The sequence below is a fragment of the Osmerus eperlanus genome, chromosome 25, assembly GCF_963692335.1.
Source record: "Osmerus eperlanus chromosome 25, fOsmEpe2.1, whole genome shotgun sequence".
Lineage (NCBI taxonomy): Eukaryota > Metazoa > Chordata > Actinopteri > Osmeriformes > Osmeridae > Osmerus > Osmerus eperlanus.
The window spans coordinates 1,078,514-1,104,981 of record NC_085042.1 but is presented as its reverse complement, the minus strand read 5'-3'; the positions used below and the strand labels follow the sequence as shown (position 1 = coordinate 1,104,981).

At 40.0% G+C, this 26,468-nt stretch overlaps 1 protein-coding gene and 1 long non-coding RNA gene across 2 annotated transcripts; both read left to right on the top strand.

Annotated features, from left to right (window-relative positions):
* The first annotated feature begins 535 nt into the window (after nt 1-535).
* On the top strand, nt 536-4,031 carry LOC134011700 (uncharacterized). The gene is made up of 2 exons (XR_009928493.1): nt 536-739; nt 3,794-4,031. It is a non-coding gene; the product is annotated as an uncharacterized LOC134011700 (long non-coding RNA).
* Nucleotides 4,032-4,337: 306 nt separating this feature from the next.
* LOC134012228 (izumo sperm-egg fusion protein 1) lies at nt 4,338-9,649 on the top strand. The gene is made up of 8 exons (XM_062451967.1): nt 4,338-4,626; nt 6,648-6,722; nt 6,849-6,932; nt 7,241-7,261; nt 7,451-7,540; nt 7,712-7,839; nt 8,572-8,722; nt 9,246-9,649. The coding sequence occupies exons 1-8, from the start codon at nt 4,407-4,409 to the stop codon at nt 9,416-9,418; spliced, it is 942 nt and encodes a 313-aa protein (XP_062307951.1). The 5' UTR covers nt 4,338-4,406; the 3' UTR covers nt 9,419-9,649.
* Nucleotides 9,650-26,468: the final 16,819 nt, after the last annotated feature.

Genomic DNA, 26,468 nt, shown 5'->3' with positions numbered 1-26,468 from the left:
AGATCGGCTGAGGGTAGGTTGGCCCTCAGCCAACCTACACTAGAATGAGTGTAGCCCTACACTAGAATGAACCCCCCTTTATTAATGATGGTCTTGAAGTCTTCAGCCCCTGGTCCATCGTCACAGGCCGTACAAGAGGCGGAGATTCAAATAGCAAGCAATGGGCTATCATGTTCACCTGTATGAGTATCAGGGCCGTCCATATCGAAAGTAATTGAGTCTCTCGATACTTCAAGTTTTATCAATGCTCTCCGAAGGTTTATGTCCATTCGAGGTCCCATCAAACATATCCGTTCTGATCGAGGCACTAACTTTGTTGGAGCTTGCAAAGAGCTAAAGGTCCCTTCAAACATCAACGGTTGCCAAGTGCAGAAATACCTCTCAGAACAAGGAACAAGGCTGCACTTGGTCCTTCAACCCACCTCACTCCTCTCATATGGGTGGGGCCTGGGAAAGGATGATTAGTCTTGCTAGACGCATCCTGGATGCTATGTTCCTGCGTTTAGGTTCCACATGGCAACTAGGAAGAAGTGTTTAAAGTTTGGTTGTATTTCACAAGACAAAATGACAACAACGCCACTTTTAACGCGTGTAAAAAGTATTTCGTCGAAGGGAGGAAATACTACAAATATGAAGAAGCATTTGAACACACAGCATGGAATGAAGTTACTGGAACGTCATGTGTTCAATGCATGCAGCAGCGCAGCTAACGTTCGCGCTTCATCTCTAACTATCTAAGGTAGAGCTAAACTGCTCAAAAGTGATCACAACCACTTGTTACTGTGTGAAGCAATTTGCCTTTATTGTGTGTAGTCGATCTAGTTATCTTCTGTCCCGTCGTTTAAAGCATACATTTTAGCTCCGGCATTCGTCTCCCATATTGATCTTATTGATCATTTCACGTTATCGGGGTGGCGTGTGTTATCAGCAAACGTTCGCGTGTCGCATTATTAAACTGAGCATATCGATTTTTAATCCATTATTAAACTTAGCATTTTAATTGTTTAATGTGCCTGAAAACGCCTAAACAACATACCCAAAGTACATTGAAAGCTGTTGTTGAACCATTTGGAGTACATGCATGCAATGGTCTCTTTTGAAAGGTGACACTGAAGTTATTTCCCCTGTTGTTAGGACCCCTGTAAGTCCTACTGGTGTTGAGTAATAGAAGCTTGAACACAAGGAAACTGAAAGTTTCTATCTCCGACTTTGACTTTGAACTGGTTGAACCTGCTATAGACACGGAAATCCATCCTGAAGTATTTACAATCAAAACCACAATCTCAGCCTGTCATCTCAGCTCACAGCACTTCGAGAGATTTTCTAGCTGGAAGTCCCTCATCCATGCTATAGCCCATCAGCTCCACATAACCCAAGGCTACAAGAAACCACAGCTTGCAAGTAAAGGTGCTTGTAGAGGCTGGCATTACTGTCAGGAGTTCTACTCTGTCAAATAGCAAGCAATGGGCTATCATGTTCACCTGTATGAGTATCAGGGCCGTCCATATCGAAAGTAATTGAGTCTCTCGATACTTCAAGTTTTATCAATGCTCTCCGAAGGTTTATGTCCATTCGAGGTCCCATCAAACATATCCGTTCTGATCGAGGCACTAACTTTGTTGGAGCTTGCAAAGAGCTAAAGGTCCCTTCAAACATCAACGGTTGCCAAGTGCAGAAATACCTCTCAGAACAAGGAACAAGGCTGCACTTGGTCCTTCAACCCACCTCACTCCTCTCATATGGGTGGGGCCTGGGAAAGGATGATTAGTCTTGCTAGACGCATCCTGGATGCTATGTTCCTGCGTTTAGGTTCCACAAGGCTCAGTCACGAGACTCTCACAACCTTTATGGCTGAAGTAGCAGCCATCATAAATGCAAGACCTCTAACCTCTGTGTCTGCCGACTCTGCAGACCCACTGTTACTTACTCCCTCCACTCTACTCACACAGAAAGTAGACACACACACAGCTCCTGCTGGGGACTTCGACACAAGGGACCTGCACAAACGCCAGTGGCGTCAAGTACAATGTCTCGCAAACTTTTTCTGGGACAAATGGAGAAAGCAGTATCTTCCCACACTGCAGACACGATGTAAGTTGACTTCAGACCAGCCAGATACGCAGCCTGGCAGTGTTGTCCTCATGAGAGACTGTTCGACCAAACGGAATGAATGGCAACTCGGACTTGTAACACAAGTGTTCCCAAGTAAAGATGGAAAAGTCCGCAAAGCAGAAATCAAGGTCTCCAAAGGAGATGGAACTAAGTTGTTCCTCAGACCCGTTACTGAACTGGTCCTTCTTGTTACACCTGAAGACTATGAAAGCAAGTAGTAGTTTTTAAGTTTCTAAGTAGTAGTGGTATTTATTTATACCAGATGGGGAGTGTTGTGTTTTGTGTTTCCGTTGGTTTGTTGCTGACGGTCTTTGGTGTGGGTGGCATGGTGACGTCATTGGCAGCATGTGTTTCACGTCTTGTTACATTGTTTCATGTTTCAGTTGACGCAGCTTCGAGATCATAACTGTTCATGCCTTCGTACCTTGTGGTTCATCAATTGTTTTTGGCCCCATTGATAGCATCTTTGGTAAGATATTGTGGTTTTGAAATGTTGAGGTTTCATGCAAGACAAATATCTGAACTAAAAGTTGTCCTTATGTTCAGTATCTATATGTGTCTAATATTAGCAAAGCTCCCTGTATCCGTTTTGACCCGATTGCCATAGTTACAAAAGTTAACGTTATTTCTTTAGGCAAAACAGAGCTTTCTCATGTTTCTTAAACGTACAAACTTACTTAAATTCATAATCAGAAAATGTATACAGTATGCTGTCTGTAATATCTTCATTTTGTTCAGAAACAATGCTTGGTTTTACTTATCACTTGGCTCACCTCGACTAGTTAGTATGTATCTTAATATTAACATTCTACTCCGTACTGTATAGTCCAGCTTGTAGTTTCATAATTTCTTTGTTTTATAATCTGTACATTAACATGCTTTTGTATTTATTTTGTAACATGTCATTGATACATTGTTATGTATTCTCTCCAGTTTTACCTTCTTACACTTTCAATAAACCAATGATGTTGGAGGAACACGTCTCCGGTGGATTGTTTGTGGGAAGAGTTTAGCTGCCTGTCAAACTATACTCGGCACAGTATAGGGAGGACAGAACAGAATAATTTATTCTGCTGCTTCTTTTTAAATTGTAAGTTAAATGTAGAGCCTAGCTAACAAATTAAAATGTTTGTGCTTTTGCACATTATGAAAAAATAATTTTTGCATGTGTAATTTCAATTGAGTGCAGCCTGCCCTGCAATGGTCCAGGTTTGGGCATTGTATCCAGTACATATGAGGGAGTATGGGTTGGTTTTTAGCATGGACACTCATCTCTAGCTTGCCCCCATGTCTCTCTCAATAAAACAAGACCAAATGTTTCTTTAATAACTAGACAATGAAACCTGAAGGAAATTATATATTTAGCCTAGTGTTAACTGGAATATAGGATGCAGAGTTTATTGTAATTATTTAATTACAATTAAATGTATTATTTAATGGTAAACAACAAAGATTACTCATTTTCAAAATGAAGCTTGCACAAGTTCAGTCAGGCAAGACCGATCTCTGCACTCGGGCTTAATCGTAGTGTACCCTTCTCACTCCCCCCGCTAAGAACGCCCTACCTTCCCCCCGTTCCCTGGTCGGGCGGTCACTAGGGTTCAGGTCGATTAGCGCTCCCGCTATCAATTAATGGTGTCACATGATCCGTGCCTTTAAATATGATTCTCTCCCTGTGTAGTTTGTCCATGCTATCAAGTGCGCGACCCTCCACCACCCCGTCGCCGCCCGGTTCCTGTCTCAGTCTTCGGCTCGATTGGTCGTCGGCAGCCGCCACCGCCACCAGTGTCTGGACTCCGTGGGGGATTCTTCTTCGGGCGTTGGGCAGGCGCCCGTTGATCTTATATAATTCCCTGTGGGGTTCAAGCTCCAAACACCATAGTACATTTATTAGTCTGTAATAAACATCTTTCACTCATCCCAGGTCTCTCCTGATTGAAATAATATACATATGTTTATGAAGGAACTCACTGAGTAGAGTGGAGCTAGACTTGGCCAAGCTCCACATATTGGCTCTGCTGTGAGCAGTGTCATCAAATTGTATGAGTGTTCATTGTGACATCATGGAGACTATATATTCCATTTCTATAGCGAGCACAGTTACAGAACTCTGTGGATGCTTTTGTGATTGTGAGTATCACAGACATGAAACCAAGGACACCATAAACCTGCACACAGACACACACAGAGGCCATAACCTGGCCTGATACAGCTGTACTGTGACATGAGCAGTCCTGGTACCAAAATCTAAGTGTCTCACTTAGACTCAGGGGTCTCTGAGTCCAGTGGTAGCTATGGGCAGAACTGTTTCTCTATGGCTGGTGCTGCCCCTGATGTGCTGCCTGCCTTCAGGGAGACCTTGTTTGCAGTGTGACAACAGGATCCATCGACTGCACAAAGACTTCCTATTGTCTGTGTCGGCCAGTGTTGAGGAGCAGATAGAGTTAAAAAATATCATGGACAATGGTTATGCCTCCTACAAGGAGACCAGTGAGAAACTAAGGGGAGTCATAGGTAAGGTACACTACTGTTACATTTTCTGTAAGTCAGTAGTTGTTGGAAGACAATCCTGGAACCACTTGTTCCGGGAGTACACCAGCAGTTAAGAAAGATTAGTTGAATCAGATGTTAGCTTACTTCCTCAAGGAACACAATTACAATTATTGAGGGACTTGTTGCTCTTGTTAGGGTTCCTCCGGTAGGAGAACCCTATTGTTATTGCTGGTATTATTATTATGTTGGTGCAATGGGAGTCAATGGCAGCCCCTAGACCAGTACTGTCAAAAGTTGAGAAATTTGGCATGTTGAAACTGCAGCACATTAGTAACTACCATACCAAACATGGGCCACTTTAGACGGAAGGTGGCGCTACAGGCCAGGCCCCAATTTGCCCATTTTCAAAGTGATGCCATTTGCATCCCATTTGTCACAAAATTCTGAAATTCATTACATATGCCTTATTTCCCATGAGGAACAAAAAAGCCTCAAGATACAAAAAAGATTTGTCCAAAACTAAAAAATGTATTGTGAATATTTGAAATATGCATGTTTGGCTAATTGCTAGGGCTTCTTCCAAATGAGCTGTCTCCCTCTACTCCCCTGCGCGTGTGCTCTAAATTCTCACAGACCCATCCTGCCCCTTGACACACACGCAAGCTTGGTGAAACGCACACACCTCCAAGGTTTTTGGAAAAGGGTGGGCTGACCAAGCCCCCACCCTCACTCCTTGGTTTTTAGCATAGGCCCTTGTGGACCTTGGTGTAATTGCATTTCCGATTTTGTATGCAATAGTACAAAGTTCTCAAAATTCTAAAACATTGAAAGTATTAGGCCATGAGGAACTACCATACCACAAATGGCTTACCATTTAGTTGGCGCTACAAGCCTCGCCCCAATTGTCCATTTTAAAAGTGATGGCATTTCCACCCCGTAAGTAAAAAATGTCTAAAACTTGCCATACATGCTTATTTATCATGGGAAACCATACAGTGTTGACCCATACAGTCCGCCATGTGCAGTGAACATTTTGAAAAACATACAAATATCTTCTTATGAACCATGACTACAATTGACCTAAAATTCGGTATGTATAGGCTACATATGTAGTTATGCTAGTTTGAGACCACAATAGCTATGGAAATGCATGTCTGTGTCAAGTCCATTTTTTAATGTTTTGCAATGTTGAGGAGGAACCCGCCATTGCTGCCTGCAGCTATATTTATTATTTGTCTTCTCCTTGCGCCCCAATATCTCAAAACGTCCCTGGTCAAAAATGTTATAATTTGGCACATTGATCCTACCGGCCAGTTGGTACCCCCACACCAAATATGGGCCACATTTGATTTTAGGGGGCGCCACAGGCCCATAAGTCCAATTTTCAAAGTGATGGCATTTCCACCCCATAACTGCAATTCAGAAATGTTTCATAGGAGTGGCGAAAAAGAAGCAGAAAAGTGCAACACCCTCCCACTACCATTATCTCATCTGTGTTGTACGCAGGGCTGCCAACTCTCACACATTGGCCGTGAGACACGCATTTCAACCAGTTCACACGCTCTCACGCCACACCTTGTATTTCTCACGCTGAGAATCCAACGCCAACCAAGTAGTCCTGCTAGCTAACTACTACACTTTTGCTGTGTGGGAATCGAGGAGCTAACCAGTCGAAGGGCGTACAAAAATACAGGAGCACACCCCACAATTTCCCCAGAAATTGTACCCTCTCTAGTTGTTGCTTGCTTTCCTCCAGGTACCCTCTAACACTTTCAAGGATCATGTTGTTTAATTGTAATTTGTTTAACTACATGCTCTTCTGGTTCTACCCATTGGCACTTATTTGATTTTTCACAATGTATGCTTCATGTTTTGGCTACCCGCAATGTTGGGGCTATCTCGTTGTTTATGATCATTGACCTATGCACTTTTTGTAAAGCTCTCTCTTGGAAGTCGCTTTGGATAAAAGTGTCTGCTAAATGAATACATGTAAATGTAAATAGTACACTCACATGACCCCCACCGCCTTCTCTCTGCTTCAGACCCCACCACCCTCTACAGAGCCAGCACAGAGTTTCAGAGTGAATTTAATTATTTCCAGAACTCTGAGCACAAAGGTGTGTTTGTGTGTGTGTATGAGAGAGAAGTGTGTAATGTGTGCATGTGAGATATGAATGTAATTTTCATGTCTCACCATCTGTGTGTGTAATGTAAATGTGTTGTTTACATTCTCTCTTTTGTAGATACTCTGAGGTTTGAGACCATCCAGATTATGGAGAAAGGCAGGAAAATTCTGGAGAAACACCTGAAGATGTTTGTACGGGATGGTGAGTTCTGAGAGACACAAAGCATGGTGGTCTGTCTAACTACATTTACATTTTACATTTAGTCATTTAGCAGACGCTCAGTAAGTACAGGGACATTCCCCCCGAGGCAAGTAGGGTGAAGTGCTTTGCCCAAGGACACAACGTCATTTTTTGGCACGGCCGGGAATCGATCTGGCAACCTTCAGATTACTAGCCTGATTCCCTAACCGCTCAGCCACCTGACTCCCACACACAACTAGGGTTAGGGAGGTCTGTGTAACTGAGGTTTGGAAGGTCTCTAATGATTCTTCATCTGTCTGACCCCCCAGGCCTCTGCCCTAACAAGTGTGGTAAGATCAAATCAGCTCCTCTCTTTCTCCCCATATTGTTGTTAATCACCTCTTTCTACCCTGTATATTTCTTCTTTCTCTGCATCATGATTGTGCCTATGTGTGTGTGCGTGTGTGTATGCATGGGTCTGTTTATGCGTGTGTGTGAGAATGTGTGTGTGCGTGCGTACTTCTGTATGTTTTCTACAGGGTTGTTGTATCAGAGATTGATGGATTGCACCTCTTGCCAATACAAGCTTCAAACCTGCCCTTCTCCCACATTCCAGAAAGACTGTGGGGGTGAGAGAGAGTGTATGTTTGAGAGTCTGAAAGAGAAACTCTGATACAAAAAGAGATACACCGTTACGATATATCCTGGCTTGTGTGTGAATGTTCCAAATGAGCCCTTCATTTGAGTGTTTTCAAGGAAGTGGGACAAAGTGAATAGACCTCTCTCACTCCACACCACAGTGTTCCTTGTGCAGGCTGAGCAGGGGGGCCAGGCAGTTCTGGACTGTTTCCTGCCCTGGCATAGTCTGACAGTGGGGAGGGCAGAGTACCACTACTCCTGGAACCCCCAGATATCAGCTGATGACAATGTACTAACATACACACACAGAGAGACTACAAGAAGACATACACACTAAAGGCCGCAATATGCTTCTCTGACTCCGTTTACGGATGGGCGGGTTTACGGATACAGACGGATACAGACGGATAGACTGTGTTTATGGTTCTCCGTAGGCTGTGGGTGCTGAAAACAATTCAACGCCAGAAGAGTAGGTGGCGCAACGTTTTTTTGTAAGTCGTCGTCGAGTGTTTATTTACCTAGGTTATCGAGAAGTCGGAGCAAATTTACAAATGAGCCATTTCATCAATAAAATACGCACATTTTCAGCAACTACACTGCCCATTTCTCGTCACATTTTAATTCAGATGCTGATTTACATGTACTGTTTAGCTGAAATATGAATTGTAAAAACTTACAGCAATAGCGGTCAAAGGATTCTGTTCGTCCTGTTTATCACGGCAACCCCAACCCTGCCTCTGACGCAAGCGGTTCTTAATACTGACCAATCACAGCCAAGGGGGTATCTGTAACTATCCGAAATTACGACGGATAGTTCGAAAATTCAGGAGGTGCACGTCGAGCTCTCCGGGTCTCTCCGAGGGCGTTCTCCGTAGAGGAGGGCGTTCCCATGTGTCCGTTTTTTGGAAAACGGAGAAGCATATATCGGCCTTAACACTCACTAAACAAAACAAACACACGCACGCAAATACACACACAATGTTCTGTTGGCTCACACACCCATGGCTTGTTTCCTCTGCAGATGGCAGAAGGAGACCTCCAGACTCTAGTGGTGACGGAGGACTCTTCTGTGGTTCTGAATCAACTGCACCTCAGTGAGCGGGGGTTGTACCGCTGCCTCTTGCTGGACAAGAATGGAACTGTCCTCTCTAAAACACGCTTCCTGCTTTCAGGTGCACAGATCTGGTCGCCTCCTCCACATCTCTTTCCTTCCTGTCTCCCTCTTTTCTCACTCCTCCATGCCTCCCTCCTCCATGCCTCCTTCCTCCATGCCTGCCTCCTCCATGCTTCTCTCCTTCTCTTTCCTCACTTCTCTATGCTTCCTTCCTCCATGCCTCCTTCCTCCATGCCTGTCTCCTCCATCCCTCCTCTTCTTTCCTCACTCCTCCATGTTTCCCTCATCCCTTCCTCCCACTTCCCTTCTCCATGCTGCCTCCTCCTTCTTCCTTCCTCCATGTGTCCTGCGTTCCTGTCACTTCCATGCCTCCTCCCTCCACTCCCCCTTTATCCCTAATCTGTCATGACCACACTAGTAGAAACAGATATCAAGACCTGATCGGTCAGGGGAACTGCAGGGGGGGGGGGTGATGGGGTGTGTAGTTCAGACCAGGATACTCACTGCTTCACTTTCAATTAGATCTGTACAGTATGCAATGCCAAACATTGTATTTATTTGTTAATTTTGATTTATTTCAGTCACCCCTTCCATGAACTCTACTCAGAGACTGCCTATTACATTGCCATCCCTCCCCTTTCGCAAATGCTCCCCCCTTTCTCCACCCCCAACCTACTTGCTCCTATCAGTCATCTCCTTGGTTACCACCCTAAGCCTCACAGCCAGCCTAAGCCTTGCAGTCAACTTCGGGTGAGAGAAGAGCGAAGTTTGTGTGAGAGAGAGAAAGACAAAGAGATGGTGTGCTGATTGTGTCATACTTTTCTATTAAGACTGAACCTGAAGAGGGAGAGTAGAGGAGAAGAACCAAGAAAAACAAAGAGTCGAGAGTCCGATGAGAGTGTGTAATGGTAGGAAGAAATACAAATAAAGGAAAAAACAAAACAGCCATTAGATACTACAAGGAAAGAGGAGGAGGAGAGGTGAGAATGAGAGTGAGAATAAAGAGGAGAGAGAGAGGTTAAAGGTTTGAAGAGAACACAAGGACATGTTGGAGCTTACGTTGGCTATTTGTTTAAAGCAATAAAAACGGACTGTCTCAACTGAATCTAATGCCTAAATATTGTCAGGGGAATGTGGATAGGATGAAATACAGCTCATTAGAGTCAGTGTGGCATGTTTTAGGCTGAAATCTAAGCACTGTGTAATGTGAACTAGAACAATGAACATGATATTACTCACTAGGAACACACAATCTATACCAAAACACCTTTACCATGTACAAACCACCAAGAGACACATGTTATAACAGTCAAAGTTGATGGGAAACCATTCACCCAGAAGTGTTATGACACTTCAATGACACTTCAATGCATTGAAAACGCTATCCTCCTGCTCTCCGGGGATGTGCAACTCAATCCTGGGCCTAACATCACGATATTCATCACGACCAGCGATATTCACCGGAGTGGAAAGCAGTGGATGGCCTCGTCCACTGATCGTCGCCGCGGAAGGCTGCGGAAGTAGGTGAGTGCTATGGTCCCATGGTTTCTCTCGACTCACCTGACTCCAGGATGGAATTTGACTCTTCAAACATACCCAAGTCGCTATATGCGATCCCTGACTTTGCTTCTGGTAAGCAAGCTGTTTTAATTAGTTCCCCGCATTCAGTGCAAGCGGGGGGCTACCGAACTGCCCCTAGGCAAAACCAAACAAAACCGCTTAAACCCAGCCGTCAGAAAACACCAAAAATGTAACTTTTTTCAATGTGTCAATCACTCTCGAGTCATCTGGGACCAACGAGCTAAGCCCAAGGGACTACTAGGGGGGCACTTGAACATTTGTAGTGTCATTCCAAAAAGTGATCAAATTCAACATCTTCTCACAGACTCCAACATTGACTTCCTCTGCCTTTCAGAGTCATGGCTCCATAAAAAACTCTCCATATGCTGCTTGGATTGTGCCTGGCTACAATGTTTTCAGGAGAGACAGGATTGAAGGAAGAGGAGGGGGTCTGATGATTTACATTAAAGATCCTGTAAAGTGGAATTGAAAACGAGTTTTAAGTGTTAAGTGTTTTTACGCTGCTCCTCCGCGTCGAGAGGGGCCAGTTGAGGTGGCTCGGGCATCTGATAAGGATGCCTCCTGGACGCCTCCCTGGTGAGGTGTTTTGGGCACGTCCCACTGGGAAGAGGCCCCGGGGAAGACCCAGGACACGCTGGAGGGACTATGTCTCTCGGCTGGCCTGGGAACGCCTCGGGGTCCCCCAGGAAGAGCTGGTGGAAGTGGCCAGGGAGAGGAAAGTCTGGGCCACCCTGCTTAGGTTGCTGCCCCCACGACCCGACCCCCGGACAAACGGAAGATGATGGATGGATGGATGGATGGATGGATGTTTTTACAGTTTTTCACAATTGTTAACACACAAAAATCAAATCTGACCAGCCTGAAAGACCAGCCTTTTTGTATCTTATCTGAGACCAGTCTGATAGATCTGACCTGAGACCAGACTTTTAGATCTTATCTGATATAAAAGACTTTCATTCTGATATAAGAGACTTTCATTCTTGTATTGCTTTAAAGTGCTTTTCAGCTCCTGAATGGCCGTTTTCAATGCATTTACAGTGTTTGGCATTGTACAGGTTCACATTACATGACTTTGACGTAGATTTCAGCCTAAAACGGGCCGCACTGACTAAAATCAACTGGAAATCACCGAATCCATGCTACTTTACAGAATTTAGCCATTAAATTCCGAGTTTTCAGACTTTCATTCTTTTATTGTTTTAAAGTGCTTTTCAGCTCCTGAATAGCCGTTTTCAATGCATTTACAATGGTTGGCATTGTACTAGTTCACATTACATGGCTTTGACATAGATTTCAGCCTAAAACAGGCCACACTGACTCAAATCAACTGAAAATGACCGAATCTACGCTAGTTAAGATTTAGCCATTAGATTCCGAGTTTTGAGACTTTCATTCTTGTATTGCTTTAAAGTGCTTTTCATTCAATAAAAGACTGAAAGTCTCAAAACTTGGAATCTAATGGAATACTTGTCAAGTAGCGTGGATTCGGTGATTTACGGTTGATTTGAGGTTGAAAACGGCCATTCAGGAGCTGAAAAGCACTTTAAAGCAATACAAGAATGAAAGTCTCGAAACTCGGAATCTAATGGCTAAATCTTGGATTCGGTGATTTCCAGTTGATTTGAGTCAGTGTGGTCTGTTTTAGGCTGAAATCTAAGTCAAAGTCATGTAATGTTAACCAGTACAATGCCAAATATTGTAAATGCATTGAAAACGGCTATTAAGGAGCTGAAAAGCACTTTAAAACAAAAAAAGAATGAATGTCACAAAACATGGAATCTAATGGCTAAATCTTGTCAAGTAGCATGGATTAGGTGATTTCCTGTTGATTTGAGTCAGTGTGGCCTGTTTTAGGCTGAAATCTAAGTAAAAGTCATGTAATGTTAACCAGTACAATGCCAAACATTGTAAATGCATTGAAAACGGCCATTCAGGAGCTGAAAAGCACTTTAAAGCAATACAAGAATGAAAGTCTCAAAACTCGGAATCTAATGGCTAAATCTTGTCACAAGGATTCGGTGATTTACAGTTGATTTGAGTCAGTGTGGCCTGTTTTAGGATGAAATCTAAGTCAAAGTCATGTAATGTTAACCAGTACAATGCCAAACATTGTAAATGCATTGAAAACGGCTATTAAGGAGCTGAAAAGCACTTTAAGCAATACAAGAATGAAAGTCTCAAAACTCGGAATCTAATGGATAAATCTTTTCAAGTAGCATGGATTAGGTGATTACCAGTTGATTTGAGTCAGTGTGGCCTGTTTTAGGCTGAAATCTAAGTAAAAGTCATGTAATGTGAACCAGTGCAATGCCAAACAGTGTAAACGCATTGAAATCGACCATTCAGGAGCTGAAAAGCACTTTAAAGCAATAAAAGAATGAAAGTCTCAAAACTTGGAATCTAATGGCTAAATATTGTAGTATGGATTCGGTGATTACCAGTTGATTTGAGTCAGTGTGGCCTGTTTTAGGCTGAAATCTACGTCAAAGTCATGTAATGTGAACTAGTACAATGCCAAACAGTGTAAATGCATTGAAAACGGCCATTCAGGAGCTGAAAAGCACTTTAAAGCAATACAAGAATGAAAGTCTCAAAACTCGGAATCTAATGGCTAAATCTTGTCGCAAGGATTCGGTGATTTACAGTTGATTTGCGTCAGTGTGGCCTGTTTTAGGATGAAATCTAAGTCAAAGTCATGTAATGTTAACCAGTACAATGCCAAACATTGTAAATGCATTGAAAACGGCTATTCAGGAGCTGAAAAGCACTTTAAAGCAATACAAGAATGAAACTCTCAAAACTCGGAATCTAATGGCTAAATCTTGGATTCGGTCATTACCAGTTGATTTGAGTCAATGTGGCCTGTTTTAGGCTGAAATCTACGTCAAAGTCATGTAATGTGAACTAGTACAATGCCAAACAGTGTAAATGCATTGAAAACGGCCATTCAGGAGCTGAAAAGCACTTTAAAGCAATACAAGAATGAAAGTCTCAAAACTCGGAATCTAATGGCTAAATCTTGTCGCAAGGATTCGGTGATTTACAGTTGATTTGCGTCAGTGTGGCCTGTTTTAGGATGAAATCTAAGTCAAAGTCATGTAATGTTAACCAGTACAATGCCAAACATTGTAAATGCATTGAAAACGGCTATTCAGGAGCTGAAAAGCACTTTAAAGCAATACAAGAATGAAACTCTCAAAACTCGGAATCTAATGGCTAAATCTTGGATTCGGTCATTACCAGTTGATTTGAGTCAATGTGGCCTGTTTTAGTCTGAAATCTAAGTCAGTCATGTAATGTGAACTAGTACAATGCCAAACACTGTAAATGTATTGAAAACGGTCATTCAGGAGCTGAAAAGCACTTTAAAACAAAAAAAAGAATGAATGTCACAAAACATGGAATCTAATGGCTAAATCTTGTCAAGTAGCATGGATTAGGTGATTTCCTGTTGATTTGAGTCAGTGTGGCCTGTTGTAGGCTGAAATCTAAGTAAAAGTCATGTAATGTGAACCAGTGCAATGCCAAACAGTGTAAACGCATTGAAATCGACCATTCAGGAGCTGAAAAGCACTTTAAAGCAATACAAGAATGAAAGTCTCAAAACTTGGAATCTAATGGCTAAATATTGTAGTATGGATTCGGTGATTACCAGTTGATTTGAGTCAGTGTGGCCTGTTTTAGGCTGAAATCTACGTCAAAGTCATGTAATGTGAACTAGTACAATGCCAAACAGTGTAAATGCATTGAAAACGGCCATTCAGGAGCTGAAAAGCACTTTAAAGCAATACAAGAATGAAACTCTCAAAACTCGGAATCTAATGGCTAAATCTTGTCGCAAGGATTCGGTGATTTACAGTTGATTTGCGTCAGTGTGGCCTGTTTTAGGATGAAATCTAAGTCAAAGTCATGTAATGTTAACCAGTACAATGCCAAACATTGTAAATGCATTGAAAACGGCTATTAAGGAGCTGAAAAGCACTTTAAAGCAATACAAGAATGAAAGTCTCAAAACTCGGAATCTAATGGCTAAATCTTGGATTCGGTGATTACCAATTGATTTGAGTCAGTGTAGCCAGTTTTAGGCTGTAATCTAAGTAAAAGTCATGTAATGTGAACTAGTACAATGCCAAACACTGTAAATGCATTGAAAACGGCAGTACAATGCCAAACACTGTAAATGTATTTAAAACGGTCATTCAGGAGCTGAAAAGCACTTTAAAACAAAAAAAGAATGAATGTCACAAAACATGGAATCTAATGGCTAAATCCTGTCAAGTATCATGGATTAGGTGATTTCCTGTTGATTTGAGTCAGTGTGGCCTGTTTTAGGCTGAAATCTATGTAAAAGTCATGTAATGTGAACCAGTTCAATGCCAAACAGTGTAAACGCATTGAAATCGACCATTCAGGAGCTGAAAAGCACTTTAAAGCAATAAAAGAATGAAAGTCTCAAAACTTGGAATCTAATGGCTAAATATTGTAGTATGGATTCGGTGATTACCAGTTGATTTGAGTCACTGTGGCCTGTTTTAGGCTGAAATCTACGTCAAAGTCATGTAATGTGAACTAGTACAATGCCAAACAGTGTAAATGCATTGAAAACGGCTATTCAGGAGCTGAAAAGCACTTTAAAGCAATACAAGAATGAAACTCTCAAAACTCGGAATCTAATGGCTAAATCTTGGATTCGGTCATTACCAGTTGATTTGAGTCAATGTGGCCTGTTTTAGGCTGAAATCTAAGTCAGTCATGTAATGTGAACTAGTACAATGCCAAACACTGTAAATGTATTGAAAACGGTCATTCAGGAGCTGAAAAGCACTTTAAAACAAAAAAAGAATGAATGTCACAAAACATGGAATCTAATGGCTAAATCTTGTCAAGTAGCATGGATTAGGTGATTTCCTGTTGATTTGAGTCAGTGTGGCCTGTTGTAGGCTGAAATCTAAGTAAAAGTCATGTAATGTGAACCAGTGCAATGCCAAACAGTGTAAACGCGTTGAAATCGACCATTCAGGAGCTGAAAAGCACTTTAAAGCAATAAAAGAATGAAAGTCTCAAAACTTGGAATCTAATGGCTAAATATTGTAGTATGGATTCGGTGATTACCAGTTGATTTGAGTCAGTGTGGCCTGTTTTAGGCTGAAATCTACGTCAAAGTCATGTAATGTGAACTAGTACAATGCCAAACAGTGTAAATGCATTGAAAACGGCCATTCAGGAGCTGAAAAGCACTTTAAAGCAATACAAGAATGAAAGTCTCAAAACTCGGAATCTAATGGCTAAATCTTGTCGCAAGGATTCGGTGATTTACAATTGATTTGCGTCAGTGTGGCCTGTTTTAGGATGAAATCTAAGTCAAAGTCATGTAATGTGAACTAGTACAATGCCAAACACTGTAAATGTATTGAAAACGGTCATTCAGGAGCTGAAAAGCACTTTAAAACAAAAAAAGAATGAATGTCACAAAACATGGAATCTAATGGCTAAATCTTGTCAAGTAGCATGGATTAGGTGATTTCCTGTTGATTTGAGTCAGTGTGGCCTGTTTTAGGCTGAAATCTAAGTAAAAGTCATGTAATGTTAACCAGTACAATGCCAAACATTGTAAATGCATTGAAAACGGCCATTCAGGAGCTGAAAAGCACTTTAAAGCAATACAAGAATGAAAGTCTCAAAACTCGGAATCTAATGGCTAAATCTTGTCGCAAGGATTCGGTGATTTACAGTTGATTTGCGTCAGTGTGGCCTGTTTTAGGATGAAATCTAAGTCAAAGTCATGTAATGTTAACCAGTACAATGCCAAACATTGTAAATGCATTGAAAACGGCTATTAAGGAGCTGAAAAGCACTTTAAAGCAATACAAGAATGAAAGTCTCAAAACTCGGAATCTAATGGCTAAATCTTGGATTCGGTGATTTCCAGTTGATTTGAGTCAGTGTGGCCTGTTTTAGGCTGAAATCTACGTCAAAGTCATGTAATGTGAACTAGTACAATGCCAAACAGTGTAAATGCATTGAAAACGGCTATTCAGGAGCTGAAAAGCACTTTAAAGCAATACAAGAATGAAACTCTCAAAACTCGGAATCTAATGGCTAAATCTTGGATTCGGTCATTACCAGTTGATTTGAGTCAATGTGGCCTGTTTTAGGCTGAAATCTAAGTCAGTCATGTAATGTGAACTAGTACAATGCCAAACACTTTAAATGCATTGAAAACGGCCATTCAGGAGCTGAAAAGCACTTTAAAACAATAAAAGAATGAATGTCACAAAACATGGAATCTAATGGCTAAATCTTGTCAAGTAGCATGGATTAGGTGATTTCCTGTTGATTTGAGTCAGTGTGGCCTGTTTTAGGCTGAAATCTAAGTAAAAGTCATGTAATGTGAACCAGTGCAATGCCAAACAGTGTAAACGCATTGAAATCGACCATTCAGGAGCTGAAAAGCACTTTAAAGCAATAAAAGAATGAAAGTCTCAAAACTTGGAATCTAATGGCTAAATATTGTAGTATGGATTCGGTGATTACCAGTTGATTTGAGTCAGTGTGGCCTGTTTTAGGCTGAAATCTACGTCAAAGTCATGTAATGTGAACTAGTACAATGCCAAACAGTGTAAATGTATTGAAAACGGCCATTCAGGAGCTGAAAAGCACTTTAAAGCAATACAAGAATGAAAGTCTCAAAACTCGGAATCTAATGGCTAAATCTTGTCGCAAGGATTCGGTGATTTACAGTTGATTTGCGTCAGTGTGGCCTGTTTTAGGATGAAATCTAAGTCAAAGTCATGTAATGTTAACCAGTACAATGCCAAACATTGTAAATGCATTGAAAACGGCTATTCAGGAGCTGAAAAGCACTTTAAAGCAATACAAGAATGAAACTCTCAAAACTCGGAGTCTAATGGCTAAATCTTGGATTCGGTCATTACCAGTTGATTTGAGTCAATGTGGCCTGTTTTAGGCTGAAATCTACGTCAAAGTCATGTAATGTGAACTAGTACAATGCCAAACAGTGTAAATGCATTGAAAACGGCCATTCAGGAGCTGAAAAGCACTTTAAAGCAATACAAGAATGAAAGTCTCAAAACTCGGAATCTAATGGCTAAATCTTGTCGCAAGGATTCGGTGATTTACAGTTGATTTGCGTCAGTGTGGCCTGTTTTAGGATGAAATCTAAGTCAAAGTCATGTAATGTTAACCAGTACAATGCCAAACATTGTAAATGCATTGAAAACGGCTATTCAGGAGCTGAAAAGCACTTTAAAGCAATACAAGAATGAAACTCTCAAAACTCGGAATCTAATGGCTAAATATTGGATTCGGTCATTACCAGTTGATTTGAGTCAATGTGGCCTGTTTTAGGCTGAAATCTAAGTCAGTCATGTAATGTGAACTAGTACAATGCCAAACACTGTAAATGTATTGAAAACGGTCATTCAGGAGCTGAAAAGCACTTTAAAACAAAAAAAGAATGAATGTCACAAAACATGGAATCTAATGGCTAAATCTTGTCAAGTAGCATGGATTAGGTGATTTCCTGTTGATTTGAGTCAGTGTGGCCTGTTGTAGGCTGAAATCTAAGTAAAAGTCATGTAATGTGAACCAGTGCAATAACAAACAGTGTAAACGCAATGAAATCGACCATTCAGGAGCTGAAAAGCACTTTAAAGCAATACAAGAATGAAAGTCTCAAAACTTGGAATCTAATGGCTAAATATTGTAGTATGGATTCGGTGATTACCAGTTGATTTGAGTCAGTGTGGCCTGTTTTAGGCTGAAATCTACGTCAAAGTCATGTAATGTGAACTAGTACAATGCCAAACAGTGTAAATGCATTGAAAACGGCCATTCAGGAGCTGAAAAGCACTTTAAAGCAATACAAGAATGAAACTCTCAAAACTCGGAATCTAATGGCTAAATCTTGTCGCAAGGATTCGGTGATTTACAGTTGATTTGCGTCAGTGTGGCCTGTTTTAGGATGAAATCTAAGTCAAAGTCATGTAATGTTAACCAGTACAATGCCAAACATTGTAAATGCATTGAAAACGGCTATTAAGGAGCTGAAAAGCACTTTAAAGCAATACAAGAATGAAAGTCTCAAAACTCGGAATCTAATGGCTAAATCTTGGATTCGGTGATTACCAATTGATTTGAGTCAGTGTAGCCAGTTTTAGGCTGTATTCTAAGTAAAAGTCATGTAATGTGAACTAGTACAATGCCAAACACTGTAAATGCATTGAAAACGGCAGTACAATGCCAAACACTGTAAATGTATTTAAAACGGTCATTCAGGAGCTGAAAAGCACTTTAAAACAAAAAAAGAATGAATGTCACAAAACATGGAATCTAATGGCTAAATCCTGTCAAGTATCATGGATTAGGTGATTTCCTGTTGATTTGAGTCAGTGTGGCCTGTTTTAGGCTGAAATCTATGTAAAAGTCATGTAATGTGAACCAGTTCAATGCCAAACAGTGTAAACGCATTGAAATCGACCATTCAGGAGCTGAAAAGCACTTTAAAGCAATAAAAGAATGAAAGTCTCAAAACTTGGAATCTAATGGCTAAATATTGTAGTATGGATTCGGTGATTACCAGTTGATTTGAGTCACTGTGGCCTGTTTTAGGATGAAATCTAAGTCAAAGTCATGTAATGTTAACCAGTACAATGCCAAACATTGTAAATGCATTGAAAACGGCTATTCAGGAGCTGAAAAGCACTTTAAAGCAATACAAGAATGAAACTCTCAAAACTCGGAATCTAATGGCTAAATATTGGATTCGGTCATTACCAGTTGATTTGAGTCAATGTGGCCTGTTTTAGTCTGAAATCTAAGTCAGTCATGTAATGTGAACTAGTACAATGCCAAACACTGTAAATGTATTGAAAACGGTCATTCAGGAGCTGAAAAGCACTTTAAAACAAAAAAAGAATGAATGTCACAAAACATGGAATCTAATGGCTAAATCTTGTCAAGTAGCATGGATTAGGTGATTTCCTGTTGATTTGAGTCAGTGTGGCCTGTTGTAGGCTGAAATCTAAGTAAAAGTCATGTAATGTGAACCAGTGCAATGCCAAACAGTGTAAACGCATTGAAATCGACCATTCAGGAGCTGAAAAGCACTTTAAAGCAATACAAGAATGAAAGTCTCAAAACTTGGAATCTAATGGCTAAATATTGTAGTATGGATTCGGTGATTACCAGTTGATTTGAGTCAGTGTGGCCTGTTTTAGGCTGAAATCTACGTCAAAGTCATGTAATGTGAACTAGTACAATGCCAAACAGTGTAAATGCATTGAAAACGGCCATTCAGGAGCTGAAAAGCACTTTAAAGCAATACAAGAATGAAACTCTCAAAACTCGGAATCTAATGGCTAAATCTTGTCGCAAGGATTCGGTGATTTACAGTTGATTTGCGTCAGTGTGGCCTGTTTTAGGATGAAATCTAAGTCAAAGTCATGTAATGTTAACCAGTACAATGCCAAACATTGTAAATGCATTGAAAACGGCTATTAAGGAGCTGAAAAGCACTTTAAAGCAATACAAGAATGAAAGTCTCAAAACTCGGAATCTAATGGCTAAATCTTGGATTCGGTGATTACCAATTGATTTGAGTCAGTGTAGCCAGTTTCAGGCTGTAATCTAAGTAAAAGTCATGTAATGTGAACTAGTACAATGCCAAACACTGTAAATGCATTGAAAACGGCAGTACAATGCCAAACACTGTAAATGTATTTAAAACGGTCATTCAGGAGCTGAAAAGCACTTTAAAACAAAAAAAGAATGAATGTCACAAAACATGGAATCTAATGGCTAAATCCTGTCAAGTATCATGGATTAGGTGATTTCCTGTTGATTTGAGTCAGTGTGGCCTGTTTTAGGCTGAAATCTATGTAAAAGTCATGTAATGTGAACCAGTTCAATGCCAAACAGTGTAAACGCATTGAAATCGACCATTCAGGAGCTGAAAAGCACTTTAAAGCAATAAAAGAATGAAAGTCTCAAAACTTGGAATCTAATGGCTAAATATTGTAGTATGGATTCGGTGATTACCAGTTGATTTGAGTCACTGTGGCCTGTTTTAGGATGAAATCTAAGTCAAAGTCATGTAATGTTAACCAGTACAATGCCAAACATTGTAAATGCATTGAAAACGGCTATTCAGGAGCTGAAAAGCACTTTAAAGCAATACAAGAATGAAACTCTCAAAACTCGGAATCTAATGGCTAAATATTGGATTCGGTCATTACCAGTTGATTTGAGTCAATGTGGCCTGTTTTAGTCTGAAATCTAAGTCAGTCATGTAATGTGAACTAGTACAATGCCAAACACTGTAAATGTATTGAAAACGGTCATTCAGGAGCTGAAAAGCACTTTAAAGCAATACAAGAATGAAAGTCTCAAAACTCGGAATCTAATGGCTAAATCTTGTCGCAAGGATTCGGTGATTTACAATTGATTTGCGTCAGTGTGGCCTGTTTTAGGATGAAATCTAAGTCAAAGTCATGTAATGTGAACTAGTACAATGCCAAACACTGTAAATGTATTGAAAACGGTCATTCAGGAGCTGAAAAGCACTTTAAAACAAAAAAAGAATGAATGTCACAAAACATGGAATCTAATGGCTAAATCTTGTCAAGTAGCATGGATTAGGTGATTTCCTGTTGATTTGAGTCAGTGTGGCCTGTTTTAGGCTGAAATCTAAGTAAAAGTCATGTAATGTTAACCAGTACAATGCCAAACATTGTAAATGCATTGAAAACGGCCATTCAGGAGCTGAAAAGCACTTTAAAGCAATACAAGAATGAAAGTCTCAAAACTCGGAATCTAATGGCTAAATCTTGTCGCAAGGATTCGGTGATTTACAGTTGATTTGCGTCAGTGTGGCCTGTTTTAGGATGAAATCTAAGTCAAAGTCATGTAATGTTAACCAGTACAATGCCAAACATTGTAAATGCATTGAAAACGGCTATTAAGGAGCTGAAAAGCACTTTAAAGCAATACAAGAATGAAAGTCTCAAAACTCGGAATCTAATGGCTAAATCTTGGATTCGGTGATTTCCAGTTGATTTGAGTCAGTGTGGCCTGTTTTAGGCTGAAATCTACGTCAAAGTCATGTAATGTGAACTAGTACAATGCCAAACAGTGTAAATGCATTGAAAACGGCTATTCAGGAGCTGAAAAGCACTTTAAAGCAATACAAGAATGAAACTCTCAAAACTCGGAATCTAATGGCTAAATCTTGGATTCGGTCATTACCAGTTGATTTGAGTCAATGTGGCCTGTTTTAGGCTGAAATCTAAGTCAGTCATGTAATGTGAACTAGTACAATGCCAAACACTTTAAATGCATTGAAAACGGCCATTCAGGAGCTGAAAAGCACTTTAAAACAATAAAAGAATGAATGTCACAAAACATGGAATCTAATGGCTAAATCTTGTCAAGTAGCATGGATTAGGTGATTTCCTGTTGATTTGAGTCAGTGTGGCCTGTTTTAGGCTGAAATCTAAGTAAAAGTCATGTAATGTGAACCAGTGCAATGCCAAACAGTGTAAACGCATTGAAATCGACCATTCAGGAGCTGAAAAGCACTTTAAAGCAATAAAAGAATGAAAGTCTCAAAACTTGGAATCTAATGGCTAAATATTGTAGTATGGATTCGGTGATTACCAGTTGATTTGAGTCAGTGTGGCCTGTTTTAGGCTGAAATCTACGTCAAAGTCATGTAATGTGAACTAGTACAATGCCAAACAGTGTAAATGTATTGAAAACGGCCATTCAGGAGCTGAAAAGCACTTTAAAGCAATACAAGAATGAAACTCTCAAAACTCGGAATCTAATGGCTAAATCTTGTCGCAAGGATTCGGTGATTTACAGTTGATTTGCGTCAGTGTGGCCTGTTTTAGGATGAAATCTAAGTCAAAGTCATGTAATGTTAACCAGTACAATGCCAAACATTGTAAATGCATTGAAAACGGCTATTAAGGAGCTGAAAAGCACTTTAAAGCAATACAAGAATGAAAGTCTCAAAACTCGGAATCTAATGGCTAAATCTTGGATTCGGTGATTACCAATTGATTTGAGTCAGTGTAGCCAGTTTTAGGCTGTATTCTAAGTAAAAGTCATGTAATGTGAACTAGTACAATGCCAAACACTGTAAATGCATTGAAAACGGCAGTACAATGCCAAACACTGTAAATGTATTTAAAACGGTCATTCAGGAGCTGAAAAGCACTTTAAAACAAAAAAAGAATGAATGTCACAAAACATGGAATCTAATGGCTAAATCCTGTCAAGTATCATGGATTAGGTGATTTCCTGTTGATTTGAGTCAGTGTGGCCTGTTTTAGGCTGAAATCTATGTAAAAGTCATGTAATGTGAACCAGTTCAATGCCAAACAGTGTAAACGCATTGAAATCGACCATTCAGGAGCTGAAAAGCACTTTAAAGCAATAAAAGAATGAAAGTCTCAAAACTTGGAATCTAATGGCTAAATATTGTAGTATGGATTCGGTGATTACCAGTTGATTTGAGTCACTGTGGCCTGTTTTAGGATGAAATCTAAGTCAAAGTCATGTAATGTTAACCAGTACAATGCCAAACATTGTAAATGCATTGAAAACGGCTATTCAGGAGCTGAAAAGCACTTTAAAGCAATACAAGAATGAAACTCTCAAAACTCGGAATCTAATGGCTAAATATTGGATTCGGTCATTACCAGTTGATTTGAGTCAATGTGGCCTGTTTTAGTCTGAAATCTAAGTCAGTCATGTAATGTGAACTAGTACAATGCCAAACACTGTAAATGTATTGAAAACGGTCATTCAGGAGCTGAAAAGCACTTTAAAACAAAAAAAGAATGAATGTCACAAAACATGGAATCTAATGGCTAAATCTTGTCAAGTAGCATGGATTAGGTGATTTCCTGTTGATTTGAGTCAGTGTGGCCTGTTGTAGGCTGAAATCTAAGTAAAAGTCATGTAATGTGAACCAGTGCAATGCCAAACAGTGTAAACGCATTGAAATCGACCATTCAGGAGCTGAAAAGCACTTTAAAGCAATACAAGAATGAAAGTCTCAAAACTTGGAATCTAATGGCTAAATATTGTAGTATGGATTCGGTGATTACCAGTTGATTTGAGTCAGTGTGGCCTGTTTTAGGCTGAAATCTACGTCAAAGTCATGTAATGTGAACTAGTACAATGCCAAACAGTGTAAATGCATTGAAAACGGCCATTCAGGAGCTGAAAAGCACTTTAAAGCAATACAAGAATGAAACTCTCAAAACTCGGAATCTAATGGCTAAATCTTGTCGCAAGGATTCGGTGATTTACAGTTGATTTGCGTCAGTGTGGCCTGTTTTAGGATGAAATCTAAGTCAAAGTCATGTAATGTTAACCAGTACAATGCCAAACATTGTAAATGCATTGAAAACGGCTATTAAGGAGCTGAAAAGCACTTTAAAGCAATACAAGAATGAAAGTCTCAAAACTCGGAATCTAATGGCTAAATCTTGGATTCGGTGATTACCAATTGATTTGAGTCAGTGTAGCCAGTTTCAGGCTGTAATCTAAGTAAAAGTCATGTAATGTGAACTAGTACAATGCCAAACACTGTAAATGCATTGAAAACGGCAGTACAATGCCAAACACTGTAAATGTATTTAAAACGGTCATTCAGGAGCTGAAAAGCACTTTAAAACAAAAAAAGAATGAATGTCACAAAACATGGAATCTAATGGCTAAATCCTGTCAAGTATCATGGATTAGGTGATTTCCTGTTGATTTGAGTCAGTGTGGCCTGTTTTAGGCTGAAATCTATGTAAAAGTCATGTAATGTGAACCAGTTCAATGCCAAACAGTGTAAACGCATTGAAATCGACCATTCAGGAGCTGAAAAGCACTTTAAAGCAATAAAAGAATGAAAGTCTCAAAACTTGGAATCTAATGGCTAAATATTGTAGTATGGATTCGGTGATTACCAGTTGATTTGAGTCACTGTGGCCTGTTTTAGGCTGAAATCTACGTCAAAGTCATGTAATGTGAACTAGTACAATGCCAAACAGTGTAAATGCATTGAAAACGGCTATTCAGGAGCTGAAAAGCACTTTAAAGCAATACAAGAATGAAACTCTCAAAACTCGGAATCTAATGGCTAAATCTTGGATTCGGTCATTACCAGTTGATTTGAGTCAATGTGGCCTGTTTTAGGCTGAAATCTAAGTCAGTCATGTAATGTGAACTAGTACAATGCCAAACACTGTAAATGTATTGAAAACGGTCATTCAGGAGCTGAAAAGCACTTTAAAACAAAAAAAGAATGAATGTCACAAAACATGGAATCTAATGGCTAAATCTTGTCAAGTAGCATGGATTAGGTGATTTCCTGTTGATTTGAGTCAGTGTGGCCTGTTGTAGGCTGAAATCTAAGTAAAAGTCATGTAATGTGAACCAGTGCAATGCCAAACAGTGTAAACGCATTGAAATCGACCATTCAGGAGCTGAAAAGCACTTTAAAGCAATAAAAGAATGAAAGTCTCAAAACTTGGAATCTAATGGCTAAATATTGTAGTATGGATTCGGTGATTACCAGTTGATTTGAGTCAGTGTGGCCTGTTTTAGGCTGAAATCTACGTCAAAGTCATGTAATGTGAACTAGTACAATGCCAAACAGTGCAAATGCATTGAAAACGGCCATTCAGGAGCTGAAAAGCACTTTAAAGCAATACAAGAATGAAAGTCTCAAAACTCGGAATCTAATGGCTAAATCTTGTCGCAAGGATTCGGTGATTTACAGTTGATTTGCGTCAGTGTGGCCTGTTTTAGGATGAAATCTAAGTCAAAGTCATGTAATGTTAACCAGTACAATGCCAAACATTGTAAATGCATTGAAAACGGCTATTAAGGAGCTGAAAAGCACTTTAAAGCAATACAAGAATGAAAGTCTCAAAACTCGGAATCTAATGGCTAAATCTTGGATTCGGTGATTACCAGTTGATTTGAGTCAGTGTAGCCAGTTTTAGGCTGTAATCTAAGTAAAAGTCATGTAATGTGAACTAGTACAATGCCAAACACTGTAAATGCATTGAAAACGGCTATTCAGGAGCTGAAAAGCACTTTAAAGCAATACTAGAATGAAACTCTCAAAACTCGGAATCTAATGGCTAAATCTTGGATTCGGTCATTACCAGTTGATTTGAGTCAATGTGGCCTGTTTTAGGCTAAAATCTAAGTCAGTCAAGTAATGTGAACTAGTACAATGCCAAACACTGTAAATGCATTGAAAACGGCCATTCAGGAGCTGAAAAGCACTTTAAAACAATAAAAGAATGAATGTCACAAAACATGGAATCTAATGGCTAAATCTTGTCAAGTAGCATGGATTAGGTGATTTCCTGTTGATTTGAGTCAGTGTGGCCTGTTTTAGGCTGAAATCTAAGTAAAAGTCATGTAATGTGAACCAGTGCAATGCCAAACAGTGTAAACGCATTGAAATCGACCATTCAGGAGCTGAAAAGCACTTTAAAGCAATACAAGAATGAAAGTCTCAAAACTTGGAATCTAATGGCTAAATATTGTAGTATGGATTCGGTGATTACCAGTTGATTTGAGTCAGTGTGGCCTGTTTTAGGCTGAAATCTACGTCAAAGTCATGTAATGTGAACTAGTACAATGCCAAACAGTGTAAATGCATTGAAAACGGCCATTCAGGAGCTGAAAAGCACTTTAAAGCAATACAAGAATGAAAGTCTCAAAACTCGGAATCTAATGGCTAAATCTTGTCGAAAGGATTCGGTGATTTACAGTTGATTTGCGTCAGTGTGGCCTGTTTTAGGATGAAATCTAAGTCAAAGTCATGTAATGTTAACCAGTACAATGCCAAACATTGTAAATGCATTGAAAACGGCAGTACAATGCCAAACACTGTAAATGTATTTAAAACGGTCATTCAGGAGCTGAAAAGCACTTTAAAACAAAAAAAGAATGAATGTCACAAAACATGGAATCTAATGGCTAAATCCTGTCAAGTATCATGGATTAGGTGATTTCCTGTTGATTTGAGTCAGTGTGGCCTGTTTTAGGCTGAAATCTATGTAAAAGTCATGTAATGTGAACCAGTTCAATGCCAAACAGTGTAAACGCATTGAAATCGACCATTCAGGAGCTGAAAAGCACTTTAAAGCAATAAAAGAATGAAAGTCTCAAAACTTGGAATC